Source organism: Hydra viridissima, unplaced genomic scaffold (assembly GCF_058129835.1).
Source record: "Hydra viridissima isolate aposymbiotic clone 2 unplaced genomic scaffold, HvirCarnegie_v1 scaffold_9, whole genome shotgun sequence".
Lineage (NCBI taxonomy): Eukaryota > Metazoa > Cnidaria > Hydrozoa > Anthoathecata > Hydridae > Hydra > Hydra viridissima.
Genome location: NW_028324308.1, coordinates 10553402 through 10571923, shown reverse-complemented (window position 1 = coordinate 10571923; position 18522 = coordinate 10553402). Strand labels below are relative to the sequence as shown.

General features: G+C 29.3%; 1 protein-coding gene across 1 annotated transcript in view; it reads left to right on the top strand.

Moving 5' to 3' along the window:
• LOC145185911 (transcription initiation factor TFIID subunit 5-like) overlaps window positions 1–18522 on the top strand; it is a 69799-nt gene that overhangs the window by 5127 nt on the left and 46150 nt on the right. The window contains exons 5-9 of the mRNA XM_090098965.1: window positions 9312–9351; window positions 10290–10368; window positions 12787–12913; window positions 14698–14761; window positions 14867–14921. Of these exons, the coding sequence (XP_089955091.1) occupies window positions 9312–9351; window positions 10290–10368; window positions 12787–12913; window positions 14698–14761; window positions 14867–14921 (365 nt within the window). The remainder of the gene's footprint in view (window positions 1–9311; window positions 9352–10289; window positions 10369–12786; window positions 12914–14697; window positions 14762–14866; window positions 14922–18522) is intronic.

Genomic DNA, 18522 nt, shown 5'->3' with positions numbered 1-18522 from the left:
TATTCATTCTTCACAATAGTCATGATATCATTTACATTCTTATCAGACATTAAAGAGATTTTATAATCCAACTTCTGTCTTGCATCTGGAGAATTTTTCTAATTGTATTTGAATCAAATTAATACAAATCTTGCTTAAAAATTTATTAATTGCAAGATTTGCATATCTAATTATATAATTGCAGTTATTAGCAGATATATTTTTAGTTTTCAAAATATATAAATCACTTTTCTTTTACTATGAAAGGGTTTAGTATATCTTTTTTTAAGGAAAATTCAAGTTAATATAATGCAATAATTTGTAGTTTTGAAAGTATATATACAGCGTAGCACCAGTAAATTAGGATAAACTTTGTTATCTAATAAATTAAATATGAACATAAATTGAGATTTGTATGTTATATTGATTTTAACTCTGGAAGAATCCCCAAAGAGATTATTAGAAAGTTAAAAAAAACTCAAGCAAAAAAAAGAGCTTTGTTTACCAAATAAAAAGGGATTATGATACTGTCAGACTCAGGAAACATTCAGTCCCTTCAAATTTAAAGTAGAAAAATACTGTTTAAACAACTTGGATGTATGTTTGGGGTCATTCTGCTGAAATTTCCAATTCTGCAGCATTGTTTCTTCAGCATATGATAACAAAATGTTTCTTAAAATATCCTTGTAAATAATAGCATTTATATTTCCATTGATCTTGGCCAATCAACTGACTTCTTCCTCAAGCCATCATACTTTCTCCACTGTGTTTAACAGTTAGAATTTGGTACAGAATGTCAATTCTTGTGCCAATTGACAATATTTTAATATACTTAATTAGCTGATTATTAATACACATAGTTATTATTTTAATTAAACTATTTGTGTTGTATTAAGTTTGTTCTGATATTTATTTTAATTCAGTCATTAATAATTGTTGTTTGCAGCAAGATCGAAAACTTTTAAAACTAATGTCATTGCTAAATTTAAACATGAAAAGAAAATTTGAAAGTGGTGCATCCAAAAGGCGAAAAAGACAAAAAATTGAAGAAGAAACAAAGAGCCTAAAGTCAATAACATCATTTCTAAGACCACTGGAAAATCAAGCCAACCCAACACACGGTAAATCAGATATTGAAATATCCGGAACTACATCTTCTGAAAAATCAATGTTACAACAAAACAAAAATCCCCAGATAGATACAAATGTGCAAGACATCTCAAATACAACTTGTGTCTCTGAATCTGGAATTACAAATTTAGAAAGCTTGGAATCAAATTGTGAAAATTCATTGATTCACCAAAGCAACAGTCAGCAGAGGGAAACAAATTTGCAAGCCATCTCAAATGATAATTGCAGCTCTGATTCTGAAATTTCATATTCAGAAAGTTTGGACCAAAAATGTGAATCAGATTGTTCTAATATATCAAAATTGATTGTGTCTGACATTGGCACTGTTGACAAACGAAATATTACTCAAATGCAAGAAAGTTTCCAAACAAACTTTTTAATTCCAAACAATATTCCACGAGATTCTTATAATCACGCCTTTCCTACTCGTCTGAGATCAAAAATTCTTCCCAATGGTAAGATATGCACAAGAGATTGGCTTTGCTGGAGTGATGTGCAACAGTCATTCTATTGTGCACCCTGCTTTCTTTTGAACAAAAGTGATTCCAAGGTATCCACCTTTTCAGAACAGTTAGGTTGGAATATCACCAGGGGTTGGAGAAAGTTGAAAGACCGAATACCAGCACATGAAATGTCTGTATTACACAAACAAAACTATGTCAAATGGAAATCAGCCAGTAGAGCAGCCATCAGAAAAAGTTCTGTTGATAATTTACTAATAACTGAATTGTCAACTGAAACCAGTAATTGGACAAAACTTCTTGAGCGCCTTTTGAACGTCATTCTTTTTCTTTCTGAACGTGGGCTTGCTTTATTTGGTTCCAGTCAACACATTTATGACCCTGACAATGGAAACTTTCTCGGAATAATTGAGCTCCTCAGCAAATATGATCCAATTTTATCAGAGCATGTGAAAAAGGTCCATGAATCTCAACTGAACAAAAAGCGCTTACAAGTTCATTATCTGTCCACCCGGATTCAAAATGAATTTATTGAACTCTGTGGATCTTTTGTTCAAACCAAAATTATTGAAGAGATTCAAAACACCAAATATTTTTCAATTGTTGTTGATGCAACACCAGACTGCTCTCACAAGGAGCAAACAACTTTCATTATCCGTTATATAAAAATTGATGGATCTAAATTTTCCATTGAAGATTGGTTTCTCTATTTTGACGATTACTCAAAAAAAACTGGAAAAGAAATTGCAGCAAGGATTCTTCACGTTCTAACTTTGTTGAACATAGATTTTAAACTGTGTACTGGTCAGGCATACGACAATGGTCCAAACATGGCTGGAAAATACAAAGGTGTGCAAGCAGTTTTGCTAGAAGAAAACCCAAACTGTATGTTTGCCAGCTGTGGAAATCACACTTTAAACCTTGTTGGTGTTGACTGTGCTGAATCATGCAAAGAAGCAATTCTTTACTTTGGAATTGTGCAGCAAATGTACAATTTCTTCAGCAGTAGTCCACAAAGGTGGGAAATTCTCAAGCAACATGTACCTGCTTCACTACATGGTATTTCCAAGACCCGATGGTCAGCAAGGATTGAAGCAGTAAAACCAGTTGCCCGTCACTTGAATTCACTGAGAACAGCTTTAAAAGAGCTGCAATCTCTCAATCTCACAGTATCAGCTCAGTCAGAACTTCAATCCATTCAAAAGTATTTGTCAAAATTTGAATGCATTGTAATGTCATCTTTATGGATGAAGCTCCTCACAATGATTCACCAAACCAATCTTATAATTGAGGCAAGAAATGCAACTCTAGATGTTGAAATGTAAAACATTAAAAATCTCATGGACAGCATTCAACAGATTCGTGAAAAATGGGATGCTGTTCTGAATGAGTCAAAATTAATTGCAATGAATATTGACATTTCACCAGAATTTTCTACCACTCGAAAGTTGAAAACACAATTTGATTCAGAACAGCACTATAAAATCAATGTATTTTATGTAATAATCGGCTCTATTCTAGCAGGTCTTAAACGTCGATTTGAGTCACAACAACAAATTTGTAGTATTTTTGGATTTCTTTGGCACTTCAACAAGATGAGCAATGAAGAACTACTCAGTGCCACAACAAACTTTCAAAAAAAGTACCACAAGGAAATACTGTCTGATATTTCTGATGAGATAATCTTTCTGAAACAAATTTACTCCACAAACTTTACATCAGATTGCAAACCAAAAGAATTGTTTCAAGAAATATTAGAACTTGGACTGTCTGGTGTTTTTCCTAACATATCAATTGCTTTGCGAATTTTTATCAGTTTGCCTGTCTCAGTGGCTTCAGGAGAAAGGTCTTTCAATGTGTTGAAACAAGTAAAGAACTATCACCGTTCAACCATGGGACAAGAACGCTTGAATGGACTTGCAATGTTGAATATTAACTGTGATATTGCAAGAAAACTCGATTTTTCAACAGTTGTCAGTGCATTTGCAAAAGCAAAAGCAAGAAAAGCATTTTTAAAATAAAAATTATTACTAATTTGCTGTTTTTTCATTTATTATGCAATGGCAGTTATTTTATGGTAAGGGCCTCAAAATTTGTAAATGGTCCAGGCCTCACTCAGTCTCTGAAAGGGCCTGTATGTATGTATGTATGTATGTATGTATGTATGTATGTATGTATGTATGTATGTATGTATGTATGTATGTATGTATGTATGTATGTATGTATGTATTAGGGATGCGCCGAACGTTCGGCTGTTTTGCCGAACGTTCGGTTCGGCCGAACCTAAGCAAATGTTTGTCCAATAATGCAAATTTGGAAATCATCATGCAATTACCTAAATATAAATAAATTTTAACTCATTTGTACCATAGCTACAGTTTAAATGGATAAAGTTTTTATTAAAAAAAGCGTACCAATTGAACATAGAAAGACATAAGATTTTATAAATGTATTTCAATACAGTTTTAGTTTAAATTTAATTATGTATTTTCAATACAGAATAAATTTAATCGGACCAAACGGAATGACAGATTTACCAAAGTTATTACTTGACTAAAATAATTGTTAAATAAATACCCTTGCATTAATTGAGTATTATTTTAGTTCATCACAAAAATCTAATATTATAAAATCACCATTTGTTAATCTTAAAAGAACAAATAGGAATTTAAGCGTAGAAAATATTTTATTGAGCTTAAGTTTGTTAAACATGATGCCTATTGATGATGTGGTTAATTAAATTTCTCTACAGAGAAAGTTTCTTAAAAGCTTGCTACTCAACTGGTTTAACTGATTAAAAATATTTGAAAGAAACAAACTTAGGGAAAAACATTATTATGGAGTTCCATAATAACGCTCCAATTAAGTATTTTATTATTATTGTATAATTGTATTATGTAATAGTAATAACAATCACAAATCAATAATTTTTGAAAAACAAACAGTCAAAAACATGAAAATCAATTATCAATTGTTGCCCTCAAGTTATAATGTATAAACATTAATTTTTCACCACTCTCTGGTGATAGTCTGTTTCTTATTGGTTCATAAATGTTGCAACATGTACTAAAAAGTCTTTCACTTTCAACAGAAGGTGGTGCTGAAAGAAACCTTTGGGCTACTTTCTTTAAATTTTTTAGAGTTTTCACAATTTTTCCACCATAATTGGACTTCCTTTTTCCATAACAATAGGGAGTTTTAAATACTCTTCAATCTCCATGTTGATCATTTCCACATTAGAGTGTGATCTTTTAAATCTTTTGCTATCTTTAGTAACTGAAAAACTGAAATCACATTCGTTTACAGTTGTCAGTTTGGAAACCAGCCGAAAACATTCATTAAACTTTGGATACGTTGGTTTTACAAACACTTCATTTGTGTCACTTACTGCGGGTTCTTCGCAATCAGAATCAGAGGATTCAAGTTCTAAATTATGTTGCTGCATTTCTTGCATCTGCTCTTTAAGCCAAATTTTTATTACATTCTCATCTTTCTTTTGATACATTCATTTATATCTAGGGTCACAAAAAGTGGAAAGACATAAATACTTATCATGTAAAAATGTACTCAGTCTTTTGTCTAATGACTCTTTCAATTGTTCAACTAAAGTATTTATACTTAAAAAAGCCTCACAAACTAATGCTTGATTAAAAAATACTTTAAGAGCCATAATCGAAGGAATAACATCTGATAAAATTGCTTCACGTTTGTTGAGATTAACGGTTAAAGTTTTAAATGGTTCTAAAATATGAAAAACTTTATCTAATAAGCCCCATTGGTATGAATTTAATGTTGATTGGGTAGCATGATCAGCTGTATAAGTTGCCAAAGGAACTTTTTGATCAAGCATCATTTCAATCATATTGTAGGAACTGTTCCATCTTGTAGGAACATCTTTTATAACCTATGCTTATTTGTACCAAGTTGTTCTTGAATTGCTTCTAATTTTGCTGCTGGTGTTGGTGAATGGTGAAAATGTGTTGCCAGACGTCTGCAACAAACTAAAATTTCTTTCACAGATTGTTGAGACAAAATTGAGTCATGTAAACATAACTGTATTGTATGTATAAAACATGGCATTGACTTAAAACCAGTCTCTAACACCAGCTACCATATTGGCAGCATTATCTCGTAAAACAATATGAACTTTTGTGTTTGGAATTTCAAAACTTAGCAAACCTTTATGTAAAAATTTTTTCCTGTGTGATTTTCTAGAAAATGCATAACTCTGAGTACTGCTCTCTGTTGGGAAAATTCATTATCGAGCCAGTGTGCTGTCATGCTTATGAAGGCAACATTTGAACTATTTGCTGTCCAAATATCAGTTGTAAGGGAGATATAATTAGAAGCAGATATATTACTCTTGATTGAATTAAACAGATTACCATATATTTGTGGAACAATATTTTCACTAAAGTAACTCCTACTGGGTATTTGGTAATTAGGGCATATCTCTTTAATTAGTTTTCTAAAACCAAGATCTTCTACTATTTTGTATGGTTGAATATCCAATGCCATCATTTCTCCAATGCGATTGTAAATCTTGATTGCTCTATTGTCATTAATATCCCACAACCTTTTTTTTTAATACTCTCTACTAATGTTAAATGCTTTTTTATTTCCAAATCACTTGATGTAGAAATGGTCGATGTTTCATTAAATTTTTTTTATCAGACTCTTTTTCAGCCAATATATACTCTACAAGGTGCTTTTTTTTTAAATGGAGCCTAATTGCACTAGTGGTAAATGTTTTTGGACAATTCCCACCTCTGGAGAGTATTGCTTTGCATAGTAGGCAGATACATAAAAACGAATGTCTTTCTTAGAAACTTTAATACTTTTGAAGTTTCTAAGAAAGACATTCATTTTATGTATCTGCCACACAGTACTTTTAAAAGACATTTTTTTAGAAGACATTGTTTTATACTTTTACAATTTTAAAATCTTATTACTAAATTATGAAAAAGAAGTTCAACCTTAAACTTTACATTGACACTGTGTAAATACATCTTGAAATATAACCTACATGCTGCATATTATGTTATTTCAGGGCATATCTCTTCAATTAGTTTTTTCCTATTCGTTATATGCTATACATTTATTTATATTACCTGACTTTAACAATTGTATTTATTATTATTTTTTTTTCAAAAAAAATCGTTAACATTTTTATTTACACTACAAATAAAAAATTTAACATTTATTTTCTTTACACCACAAGCAATCGTTTAAATTAATAAATTATAATAAATTAACTTTTAATAATCAATAATAAATTAACTTTTCATAGTTACTTTATAATTTTTCAAACAAAATTTATAAACCCTTATTAATCTTTTAACAAACATGTTAAATGTTTAGTAACATAATTATTCAAAACATGTTTTTATTCAAAAATAATTTGGTTGCCAAACCGTTCGGTGCTTGGTAAAATTTCATGGCCGAACGTTCGGATTCGGTGTTCGGCCAAAAATTGGGTTCGGCGCATCCTTAGTATGTATGTATGTATGTATGTATGTATGTATGTATGTATGTATGTATGTATGTATGTATGTATGTATGTATGTATGTATGTATGTATGTATGTATGTATGTATGTATGTATATATGTATGTATGTATGTATGTATGTATGTATGTATGTATGTATGTATGTATGTATGTATGTATGTATAATATATGTATGTTAACATACGCTGTATAACTCTAATTCATTTTCATAAAATACTTATGATTAGAAATCTTTGTTAGATATAGGCAACAAAAATATAAATGAATGTATTTATCATCATAATTGTTATATTCTCATATGCAAAAGGTCTGGCCACATAATACAAATTAACCCAGTAGGATGCTTGAAGCCTCATTTATAAGCCTCATATGCAAATAAGACATTTGCATATGATGCTTATAAATGAGGCTTCAAGCGTCCTACTAAATAGATTACATAAATAGACTACATAATGTAAGCATTCTTAGCCATATATATTAAAAAAGTATTAACCAGTAAAAGAATTAGGAAAGCTAAATTACAATTTGCTAAAGATCACTAAATTGGACAATCAAAGATTGAAAAAAGTAGTTCTCAGACAAATCTAAGTTTAATCTTTTTAGAAGAGATGGCAGACAACATGTGCAATGTCCTAATGACATGAGAAATGATGTTAGGTTCCTAATTTCAACTGTCTAGCATGGTGAAGTAAGTGTGATGAGTTAGAGAATTTTCTCTGCACAAGGAGTTAGTTGGTTGGTTGAGATTAATAGAAATATGAATGGTTTTATTTGCAAGGACATTTTAGAAAACAATTTATGATCTGCTGAAGAATCAATGCAGCAGAATCAAAGATTTCAGCAGGATAGTGACCTCAAGCACACATTCAAGTTGTTTAAGCAGTGGTTTTCTGCTTCAAGTATGAGAGTTTAATTTTCAGTAGAAAAACTTTGCATGTATGTATATATATATTGAAAGTACAATGAAGAATGAGAACTTTGTTGGTACTTAAAGTTTCATACCGTCGTACTTTCAATTATCAGCCAAAAATTGCCAGTATGAAACTTTAAGTACTAACAAAGTTATCGTCCTTTGCTGTATTTTCAATGTAATTACTAATCACACACACACATACATACACACACATATTTATGTGTGTGTGTGTATATATAAATATAAATTTATGGTATACAACTACAAATTTCATAATAAGTTTGTTGATTCCAAAATAAATATTCTGTTGTTATTTTTACGCATACAGTTTGTTGTTGTTGATGGAAAAATAATTAATAAAACAGCCAAAAAGTGAGAATGAGTAGTAAAAATAAGCCCATTGGTGACCTTGCCATAAATGCAACCACACCCAAGGACATAGTCAGATGCTAAACAAGCCTCTGAATACTGTCTACTTTAAGATTATTAATTTCAAATGGTCATGTTAAGAGGAAGCCTGGCAGTGGTTTAAAGAGGTCAGTTTGAACTCGTCAGTTGATCAAGGTAGTTAAGGATTGAATTTCTCCAAACCTAGTATGGTTAATAAGGAAACTGGCTAAAGAGCTATATGTCAATGAGCACACCATCAGAGATATGGTTAGGTAGGGTCTGAAAGCAAAGTCAAGAGTCAGGATTAAGAAACACCTGGTTTCCTCAATTGTCAAAGAAAAAAATTTGAAAGTTCAAAGAAACTTCTGAGCATCCTGAAGAAGAGAACAGTGACCATCCTCTTCTCAGATGAGAAATTCTTTACTGTTGATTCACAACAGAACTGTTGAGTCTCAAACAACAGAACCAATCATTAGTTATCAACCAGTCCAGGCAGTCTCAGATTATGTAAAGTATACATTCAAGACCGAACATCCAGCCTAAGTTACAATGCTTGGCCTGATTTCTTCTGATTGTCTCAAAATGCCTCTGGTCTTCATCAAATCTGGTCAGAAAGTCGACACCAATAATTACATTTGAATCCTGAAGAACCATGTGAAACACTGGATTGATGAACACTACTATCCAGATGACAATCTTGTATTCCAGCAAGATGGAGCATCTCCCGCATACATTCCAAAAAAGGTGGCTCCAGGAGAACCTGCCAAAATACTTGTCAAATTAATTTTCTAAATTAATTTTTGTCAAAAAACAAGTTTTTTATAAAATTAGCATATTTATATAGCAATCTATGATATCCTTTTATACATTAGGGAAATATAATTTAATGAGTATTATTTAACTGTATAGTAACTTTGCTTCTCTTAGATTGCAACAGTTTATAGAAAAATCACTTGATGTTCACAAGGTGAGATAATTTGCTATTGGTAAATAATTTTAATCCTGGAGAGTTTGCTTGGAGTAGTTATCTTACAAGAGTTAGGTTGGAGTTTATTTAAAAGTTATTGTTTATAAATCATTTTTGAATTCAGCTAAATAAGTGTATACAAGTCTGATATCCTGAAATCTTACCATTTACAGCTTATTCTGATGACTGTACACATGTTCTGATATGTACAGCCATCAGAATAAGTTATTACTGCCTTCTTTTATACCTGTAAGTTAATAGTTTTCAAGCCATGCAGAAAAACTGTAAATGTGATGGTAATTTAAAACCATCACATTCGCTGTATTATTTTTCAACAGAAAATTTTTTTCAATAATAAATTAAATATGGTGAAGTTGTTTACGTCAATTTTACTTTGAATAGATTGCACTGGCATTTTGAGTTGAGTATATTTTTACTGCTTGGAAGTCATACACATTTCTTTTTCTTTTTTCTAGCCTTGCCCTGTCCTTTAATTTAATGTGAGTTTTACAGTCTGTTACAGAAAGGTTTCCAGCTTTATGATGGCAGTATTGGCAATATTCATAAAATTAAATAATCAAACACTTTCCTTAAGGCTACATTTTATCTCTGGGTATCTTTTTCTGCATATAATTTATATAGCATCAGTTTTGATTCTCTTTTGATGACAACTTTGTAATTCATCTTTAGATTTAATAGATACAGTTATAACATAATATAATTATCTTATTTATTGCTCTTGCAATTAAAATTATTGAAGTATCTGGCATTCATAGTTGTAATGTTCACAATAGCTAATTTAAAAATGGTTGAAGTAGTTGTAGAAGTTAAAGAATTTTTGATCAAATGTAAATTGTGATTTAAAAAAGTTTAGCAATCACTTTGTTTTACAAAAGCTGAAAAATTGTCTTAATTTTCAGAATGATTTTTTTTTGTAGCATGAGTTATCATTGGTTTTATATCCTGTTTTTGTTCATTTGTATCTGGAGTGTGTTTACAAAGGTTATTTAACTGAAGGTAATTTAAGTGTAATACTAATTAAAAAATACTAGTCTTTTTGAATTTTTAGTTCATTTCTTTTTGAGAATTATGAAAAAGATTTATAAACATGAGTTACAAAAAAAATTCTTACAAGTATAATCAGTTTGTTATCAGATATCTCCACAGTTGTGGTTTTAGAATTTTCTGACCTAGAGATAAATATTATGTTTATTTTTACAAATACACTTAATCATAACTATAAATATTATCCTGTTCAAATTGAAATATACATATATCACCTATTCATTTAAAAGTTAAATGTTCATAAACCATGCCAATTTCTTGTCTTTGTAAAAAATGTAATAGCAACATCTATTTTGGACCAAAATTGACACCATAGTCAGGAGCAATTGTTAAATTATCAAGAATCAATATCATAAGTAGTTGCCTTTTAGAATTATAAAATAGTTGTGCATATCAGAAACACTTTTTTTTTTTTTTTTTTTTTTAGTGTTGCTAAAATATTTTTGCAATTTTATGAAAAAAATGAACATGTTATGGCAATGCTTAAATCATAATTATATCGAGATTACTAATTATAGAATTGTTCTAATAAACAAGTTTGATTTGTTTTAAAAGTGGTATTAGGATAATCCAATTTCAGAAAAAAGACCATTTTTATCAAAAAAACTTTTCCGGTATGTATTACAGTTAAACTAAAAAATATATTTAATCAGGAAGTCAGTAATTTTAAAATAACTTTCTATATTATTTGGAGCAAATTAAGCATAATTATATCAAATTTCTAGAATTTTTATGCAGCAAACACAGTAGAAATAAGCATTTCAAAATATTTAAATGCATCTTTTTTAACCCTTAAACTTTTGACTTATAGACCAGATAGGTAGATACTCGATAGCATTTGTTTTATCTACTTTAAAAACAATTCATTCTTGAAATAATTCTAAAAAGCTGTATAAATACAGTTGGTTTAATAAGAAAAAAGAGTAACAGTAAACACATACCTCATGCAGGTTTTATTATACCTTCATGCAAAAGTAACACATCCTCTTCCTTAAAAAGACATGATAATCTTAGTTAACAATCCTTTTATTCAGAAAAAAAAAATGCAAGTTTTAAAAATAATTAAAAGGTACATGCCAGACTAAAAAATTGTTTCACTAGTGCATGTTAAGTCTATCCCAGAAGATCACCCTATGTTAAGTCACCCTATGTTCTAATGACACAAAGGTTTACTTAAAATGTTCTAATGAATATGTTCTAATGACACAAAGGTTTACTTAAAAAAAAAAAAAAATCTGGACAAAACTGATTAACATTTAGGAATTAAAGTTCATCTTTTTGAATGCTCCTACATAAAGTATGGATTTCATAAAATCCAGCCTTTTGCTGTTTTGCTATAAGTAATCTTAGTACAGACTAGCACAACGTTATGAGTAGTGTATTGGTCTAAGGTTTATGTTTCTGAAAACTTTCTTTCAAAAAAACTAGGATCTGTATGTCTTGCTAGATTGCCCTAAAAATAAAGACAGCATATGGTATGACTTAGGAACCATCTGTTGAGTTGTTTGTAGTTACTAATTCTATTGTTCAAGCCTATTGTCAAATGTGGTTTGGAGTCAAGTGCTCTTGACAAAATAAGGATACCCCATACAAAATGCTCCAAAGCATTGTTTTTAACAAGCTAATGGGAAATTCATACTGTTGTATGCAGGAAAAATTCCTGCATTTGCATACTGCAGTGTGAAAATCACCTTTCTTTCCAAAATCTTGTTTCTGTTGGTTTGATTAAGGTTGTGCTCCTAACAACTCATAAAACTTCTATAATCCTCTAAGTGGCACATGAATCTAAGAAAAAACTGCATTAACATACCTAATATTTCTCCATCTGTTGAGAGAGCAGTTAAGCTAACCTCCAAGGCTAAACAAGTTATTGAAGAGAAAAATGTAGAAAAGCTTATTCTGACAAAATATCTTGTTTGAAAAGTAAAAAATGGCATTGTAAAAAAGTGTAATAATTTTACTTAACAAATCAGATTTTTTCGACTTTTTGTTTCTTTATTCTCAGATTAAAATAGTTTTATAGGATAAGGTTTACTTCCTAAAGTTTAAATCTATTTTGAGCAAAACTCATGCCTTTTTATACCTTTCAAAAATAAATATTCATATGGCTAGTCTATAAAGTTTTTCAAAATGGTCAAAAAATCAAAATTCAAACTGATGGTGAAAAAATTAAAATATTCAAACTGATTTCCTATAATGAATATAAAATTTTAAAAAACATGGATTTAAGACTACAATAAACAAATTCCTGGGTGACTGTGATTTTGAAAAAAAAAAAACCTTATAGGCAATAACTTAGTGCACCTGGAGCAAAACTGATTTTTAATGCTATTGTTAAAATATTATTAATAAAATGTAGATTTTTTTTAGCTGAAAAGTTTTATGACAAGTTTAGCAAGTATCAAGAAAGTTATCGGTTTGAAGACTTACAAATATTACGCCTTTTAAAGAAGAAAGAGCATATGATCACTAATAATGAATATCTTAACATGTTTCGGTTAGTTAATCAGTTTTTTGACCATAATATTGCTAAATAGGTCATTCTGTGTCAGACCATGACAACCTTACATCTTAAAGTTATTTGATATTGTTTGAAGTTTGTCCATAATAAATAAAACATAATTGGAAAAGTTTGAACATGATATTCCCAACAGTTCGAACATGATATTCCCAACAGTTCTTGAGATATCTGTAGTTTAAATTTTGGTGATTTTTTCAATTAAAACTTAATTCAAAACGAATTTTACATTATCATCAAAAAACAATGCTTTTCTTTATATTTTAAAATAAAGTTTTAAAATGTGCCTGCTGTTTTTTCTCCAGTGGTGTTTGTTTATTGTTTGTTAACAAATGCATTTTATTATTATTTTTCTGTAGTTGTCTATTTTAGACTTTCTTAAGACAATATAGATGTTTTACAGTCCCACTAGTCCCATCCTAAGGGGACTTATTGTGACTGGTAGCAAAATGTACTCACTCCACATTAAGATAAATGTCTTCCTAGTGGCGACAAACCTCATTTTAAGCTACATATTTACATATTTTAGTATAATCCTGTAAAATCAGGCTTTCATGCTGTTTAAGGCTTTCTTTACAGTTTTTTTAAGTAACAACATCGGAGGTTTTACTGTATACAAATGTGAGGTAAAGTTATCATATAGCTTAAAAAAATAATAATAATAAAATGTTTTTTTTATTAAAGAAAATTTAGTATTTATTATCCTCAAACTTACTAAAACTATTGTTAATTAAATATTGTATGCCTGTTAAAAGACTCAGACTAGATGCAAATGTATCTGAGAAAAAACAGCAAATCAGAATTACCATTTACACTTTTATTAACCTTTGAATTCTGTTAGAAGAACTAGAACAAACATCAAAAAATCTTTTCTGGATTAAACTTGAAATAAATTTTCACTTAATATTTCAGGGTTTTTGATCTTAATAACTTATTAAAAGTTTCTAAATTGTATGATTTTTGATGACATAATATGATCAAGCATTAGAGAAGTAAAACATTAATACATTTTTTAATAGCAGCCCCAACATAGAACATTGAAATCATGTAAACCATCCAAGTTTTTAGGAAGTCTGGATTTTAGCTCCAAAAATCAGTAATCTTCAGTAAATCATGGTTCTTAATAATATTGTAAAAACAAGGGATCTCCTATGGTTGTAGGGTTTTTAAATTGTAATTTTTGAAATCTTTTAGTAGCAGTCTAAATCATTTTAAATTTATAGGAAGATTGCACTAAAGTGCTTGCTCCTTTGGTTTTTCTGGCTGTTTTTCAGGAAAACGTAAAATTCCAATTTTGGAATTTGAAATTTTCCTGAAAAACAGCTAGAAAAAAAAAGCTGGATATTTTGAGTTCAAATTTTCATAGTTATGTTTTAATATGGACACAATAATATAAAGATCAACTGGCTTTGAGACACAGTATCAATTTTTTTTTCTGGATGAAATCTGACATGAAATTACCCTAAAGTATCATCAACTTTATTTTCCTGTGTTATTTATGCATTGTTTAAATAAAAAATATCTTAGATTTTTATTATTTATAAGATAAAAATAAGTATTTAATTAATGTTTTGCTCATAGATGTTTATTAACTAAATTGTTTTTTTAACTATTATATCACTACCCATGTAATGAAATAATTATTATGAGAAATGTAATCATAATTTTACTTTGTATTTTTTAACTGTCTAAGATTAAGTTTATATTTAACTTTAAAATATAAAAGTATAAAATGATTAAGAGTAATAAATTTTTTTGTTTAGGAGTAGTAAATATGTAATTAGAATGGCTCGAGACTCTTTTAATGTTTTAAAGAAGTATTTACAAGTATGTTTATACATGCAACACATTTAAACTTTTTTTTTAATATGTTATCTCTGTAATTAACATATTTTTATTTTTTTTTGTATATAATCAAACTTTTTTTTACAGGTAAAGAATATGGATGTTCTTTTAAATTTGATTCAGCAGCACTTTCATTTAGATGGTAAGTGTAAATTACATTAACAAAACAAACAAACAAAACAAAGGTTGGTCATTGAAAAGTTGTTAAAGGGTTGCATCCAATATACAATTTCTATAAAGTATATATATATATATATATATATATATATATATATATATATATATATATATATATATATATATATATATATATATATATATATATATATATATATATATATATATATATATAAACTTATTGCAATAAATTGTATATATATGCACACACATACATAACAATTAAGATAAAAGACCAATCTTTATATGTTAATTTATATTTACCATAATTTATTAGGATTTCTTAAATTATGTAAAATTTCCAAAACTCAATTAGTAAAACACATAGGTTGCGTAAATATTTTCTAGGGTAATAATAATAAGCCTTGACAAAATTTTGGAATAGTGTAAATAAATTACTAAGTAGAAGTATTATAATACTGAAAATGATATAAACAAAAGTTGATGCATGATAAATTATGACAACACACTTATCTTTTAAATAATGCACAAAATTTGATGCTGTCGAAATACTTAAAACAATATAATATAGTTTAATCAAAAATTCTATAGTTAATTAAACAAAATAATAAAAAGCTGTGTGAGAACCCAAACAATAGAATGTAGTGAAGGAGTTCTTTTGTTAAAATCAGAAGCTAAGTATTATTCCTCTAGAAGTTTGTTGAACTTTTAAGATAACAAACAGACATACTATTCTGCAGCAATATGTTTGGCTTATCTTAAAATAATTTGGTATTACTGAATGCATTTAGGAGCCTGTTAACAGAAAAAAACTTTACTTGTATTTTAAATTAAAAACCTATCGAAAATCAGTCTTAAAGACTTAATTTGAAGGATAACATTTTTTATTTGTTAGGCAAATTCATTTATACGGTTTACACTTAAGTTACATATTGTCAAATTAGCCAATTACAGAATGTTTGTATAAAACATAGGAAAACCTTTAAAATCAGCTAAAGTAACTCTTTATGACCATTTGGCACAAAATTTGATTCACAGGTCACTGGTATTGGGCCAGTAACTGGTTTCTTTTCTCCTCATCAAAAAACAATAGTTTTCTGACTCAAGAAAGCAATTTTTCTATCTTAAATTCAACATGAAAGAGTGTTAAGTAATTTTATTTTTGTCTAAATGATTTAGTGACAAACTAAGTTGCACACCTGCCATTTTCTACAAACAGTATCTTTGAACTGTTGTTTTTGCAAAAAGTTCCATTCAAAACATTTTGATAGACTGCTATGTAAGCTAGGTTTTTAGTTAAAAAAAAGATGTATTGCCTAAATTTTCGGAGTTGCAACCTTTTATATATGAAAATATTTTGACCATTTTCATAGAGATCTATTGTAAATTGATAATTTGTAAAACCTACAAAATAATCCAATTGTGCCAGAAATGATTTGGTTTGAAAAAAATTCTGATGTCTCTACAGATAGACTTTGGTAAGAAGAATGGAGTTTAAACCTTAGGTATTTATTAGTAAATAAGCAATACAATTTTTTTTATCAACTATACATTGAGTCCTGCAGGAATAGATTTGTTGTAGAAATACTATAAAGAAATTTTACTTCAAACTTCCTCCAGTTAACCCAATACCAGTAAGCCAAAATAGTATCTTGTTTGTCAAACAGTTATTTAGGCCTAGGAAAGGTTCATAATTAATTGATATGGATGACATTTTTTAAAATTCTAACAGGGTGTCCCAAAATTTAAGATTTGAGTTGAATAGAAAACACTGCTTTTTTCATTAGGTCGTAATTTTTTTATTAAAACATAAAGCACACAGGATAGGGTTATGTATGGAATAGCACATCAGGGAAATGGTGTCCACGGCTTTACTGGTATATATGCACTCTTTTGTTGAAATGTTCCATGACCATTTTGTATAAATGTGACTGAATTTTGTTGATGCAGTATTAATTTCCCCCTCTCAATGCATGGATGGTTTAAGGGTTGTTGGCATAGATCTTTGACTTCAAATAACCCCATAAAAAAAACCACATAATGATTTTAAATCAATTGATCTAGGGGACCAATTCTGATCACTAAAACAAGAAGGTACATGACCAGGGAATGCGTCAATCAAAAATTGAATTGTTTCATTGGCTGTATGGCACCGTCCTGTTAAAACCACCTGTTGTCCACATCAATATCATTCAATTTAGGTAGAAAGAGCTCTGTTATTTTTCATGATATTGAGCACCAGTAACAGTCACTGTTTGATGAGCCTCATTTTCAAAGAAGTATGTTTCAATGATGCCTCCAGCCAAAATGCACCAAACAGTGACACATTGTAGGCATGTTGCATTTTTTTCTGGGTAGTGACATGTGGGTTTTCAGAATTCCAAAATGTGGCAGTTTTGGTGATTAACAAAACCATTAAGGTGAAAATGTGCTTCATCACTTAGGATGATTTTGCTCAAAAAATCAGCATCCACTTGTTGATTACAATAATCCATCCAACATACTCTATTCGTTGTGCATGATCATTAGGATTCAGTTCTTGTGTTAATTGAACTTTGTAAGCATGGAGACACAGTTTTTCAACGAGTATATGCTTTTAAGAGCTTCTTGAAATTTGCAATACTTTTCCATGCCGCCAAACTGATGTTTCTGGACTTTCACCAACACTCTCATGCACTGCTTGGATATTGACATTTGACTGGCTTGTTTTAGGATGGTCTGTGTGTTTAGCATCACTAATTGATAAAGTGAATTTTATCAATTAATCTATTCACAGTTGGCAAACTTAAATCAATATACTGACCATATTTTGTACAAAATTTTCGAGCAATGGCTGCCAAACTTTCATTATTTTTGAAATATTGTTCAACAATAAAAACTTGTTGTTCTCTCGTGGAACACTCCACTTTTACTAACCCTAAAGTTTCAGCTGTCAAACTGTTTTTTTTTTGTTGCTTACACTTTACCGCACAAATGGTGGCAAATTCAAATCTTGCATGAATCTTGGGACATCCTAAATGTTCTGCCAATTGACTATAATTGCAGTATAACAAAATTTTATTCTCCCTTTAATATATAACCAATTTTTTTGAAGTATAGTAATAATGTGTAATAAAATTTTATCCCCCCTGTATAATTAACCAATTTTTTGTAGTTATGTAGTTAGTTTTTGAAATAGATCGAAATTAGAAAAGTGACCATAACTAAGATTTTTCAGTTGAATACTCACGCAACTATATAATCAACTATAAAATAGGGATAGATGTAGATTTTTCCCTAGAGGGGAGCTATGTGTATTTTTTATGTCTGTTTGTTTGTATGTATTAACATTATTGTAGGTATGATCTTTATGCAAAGATTGTTTATAATTGGAAAAACATTGTTTGTTATTGTTTCAGTGTGATTAAATTAAAGTGTTATATAAAATAATTAAAGTATGCATATATAAAGTATGTTTTCAATCTGGGAAGACATTCAGTTCTCCTTAGATAACCATGGCTTTATTTCCAATTAGCTAGAGTTCTTCAGACAAGTTTTTCTTTTATCTGGGGTCTATCCTATAAAGCATGTTATGCAAAACGCAAAAAAGTTAGTAAATACGGACA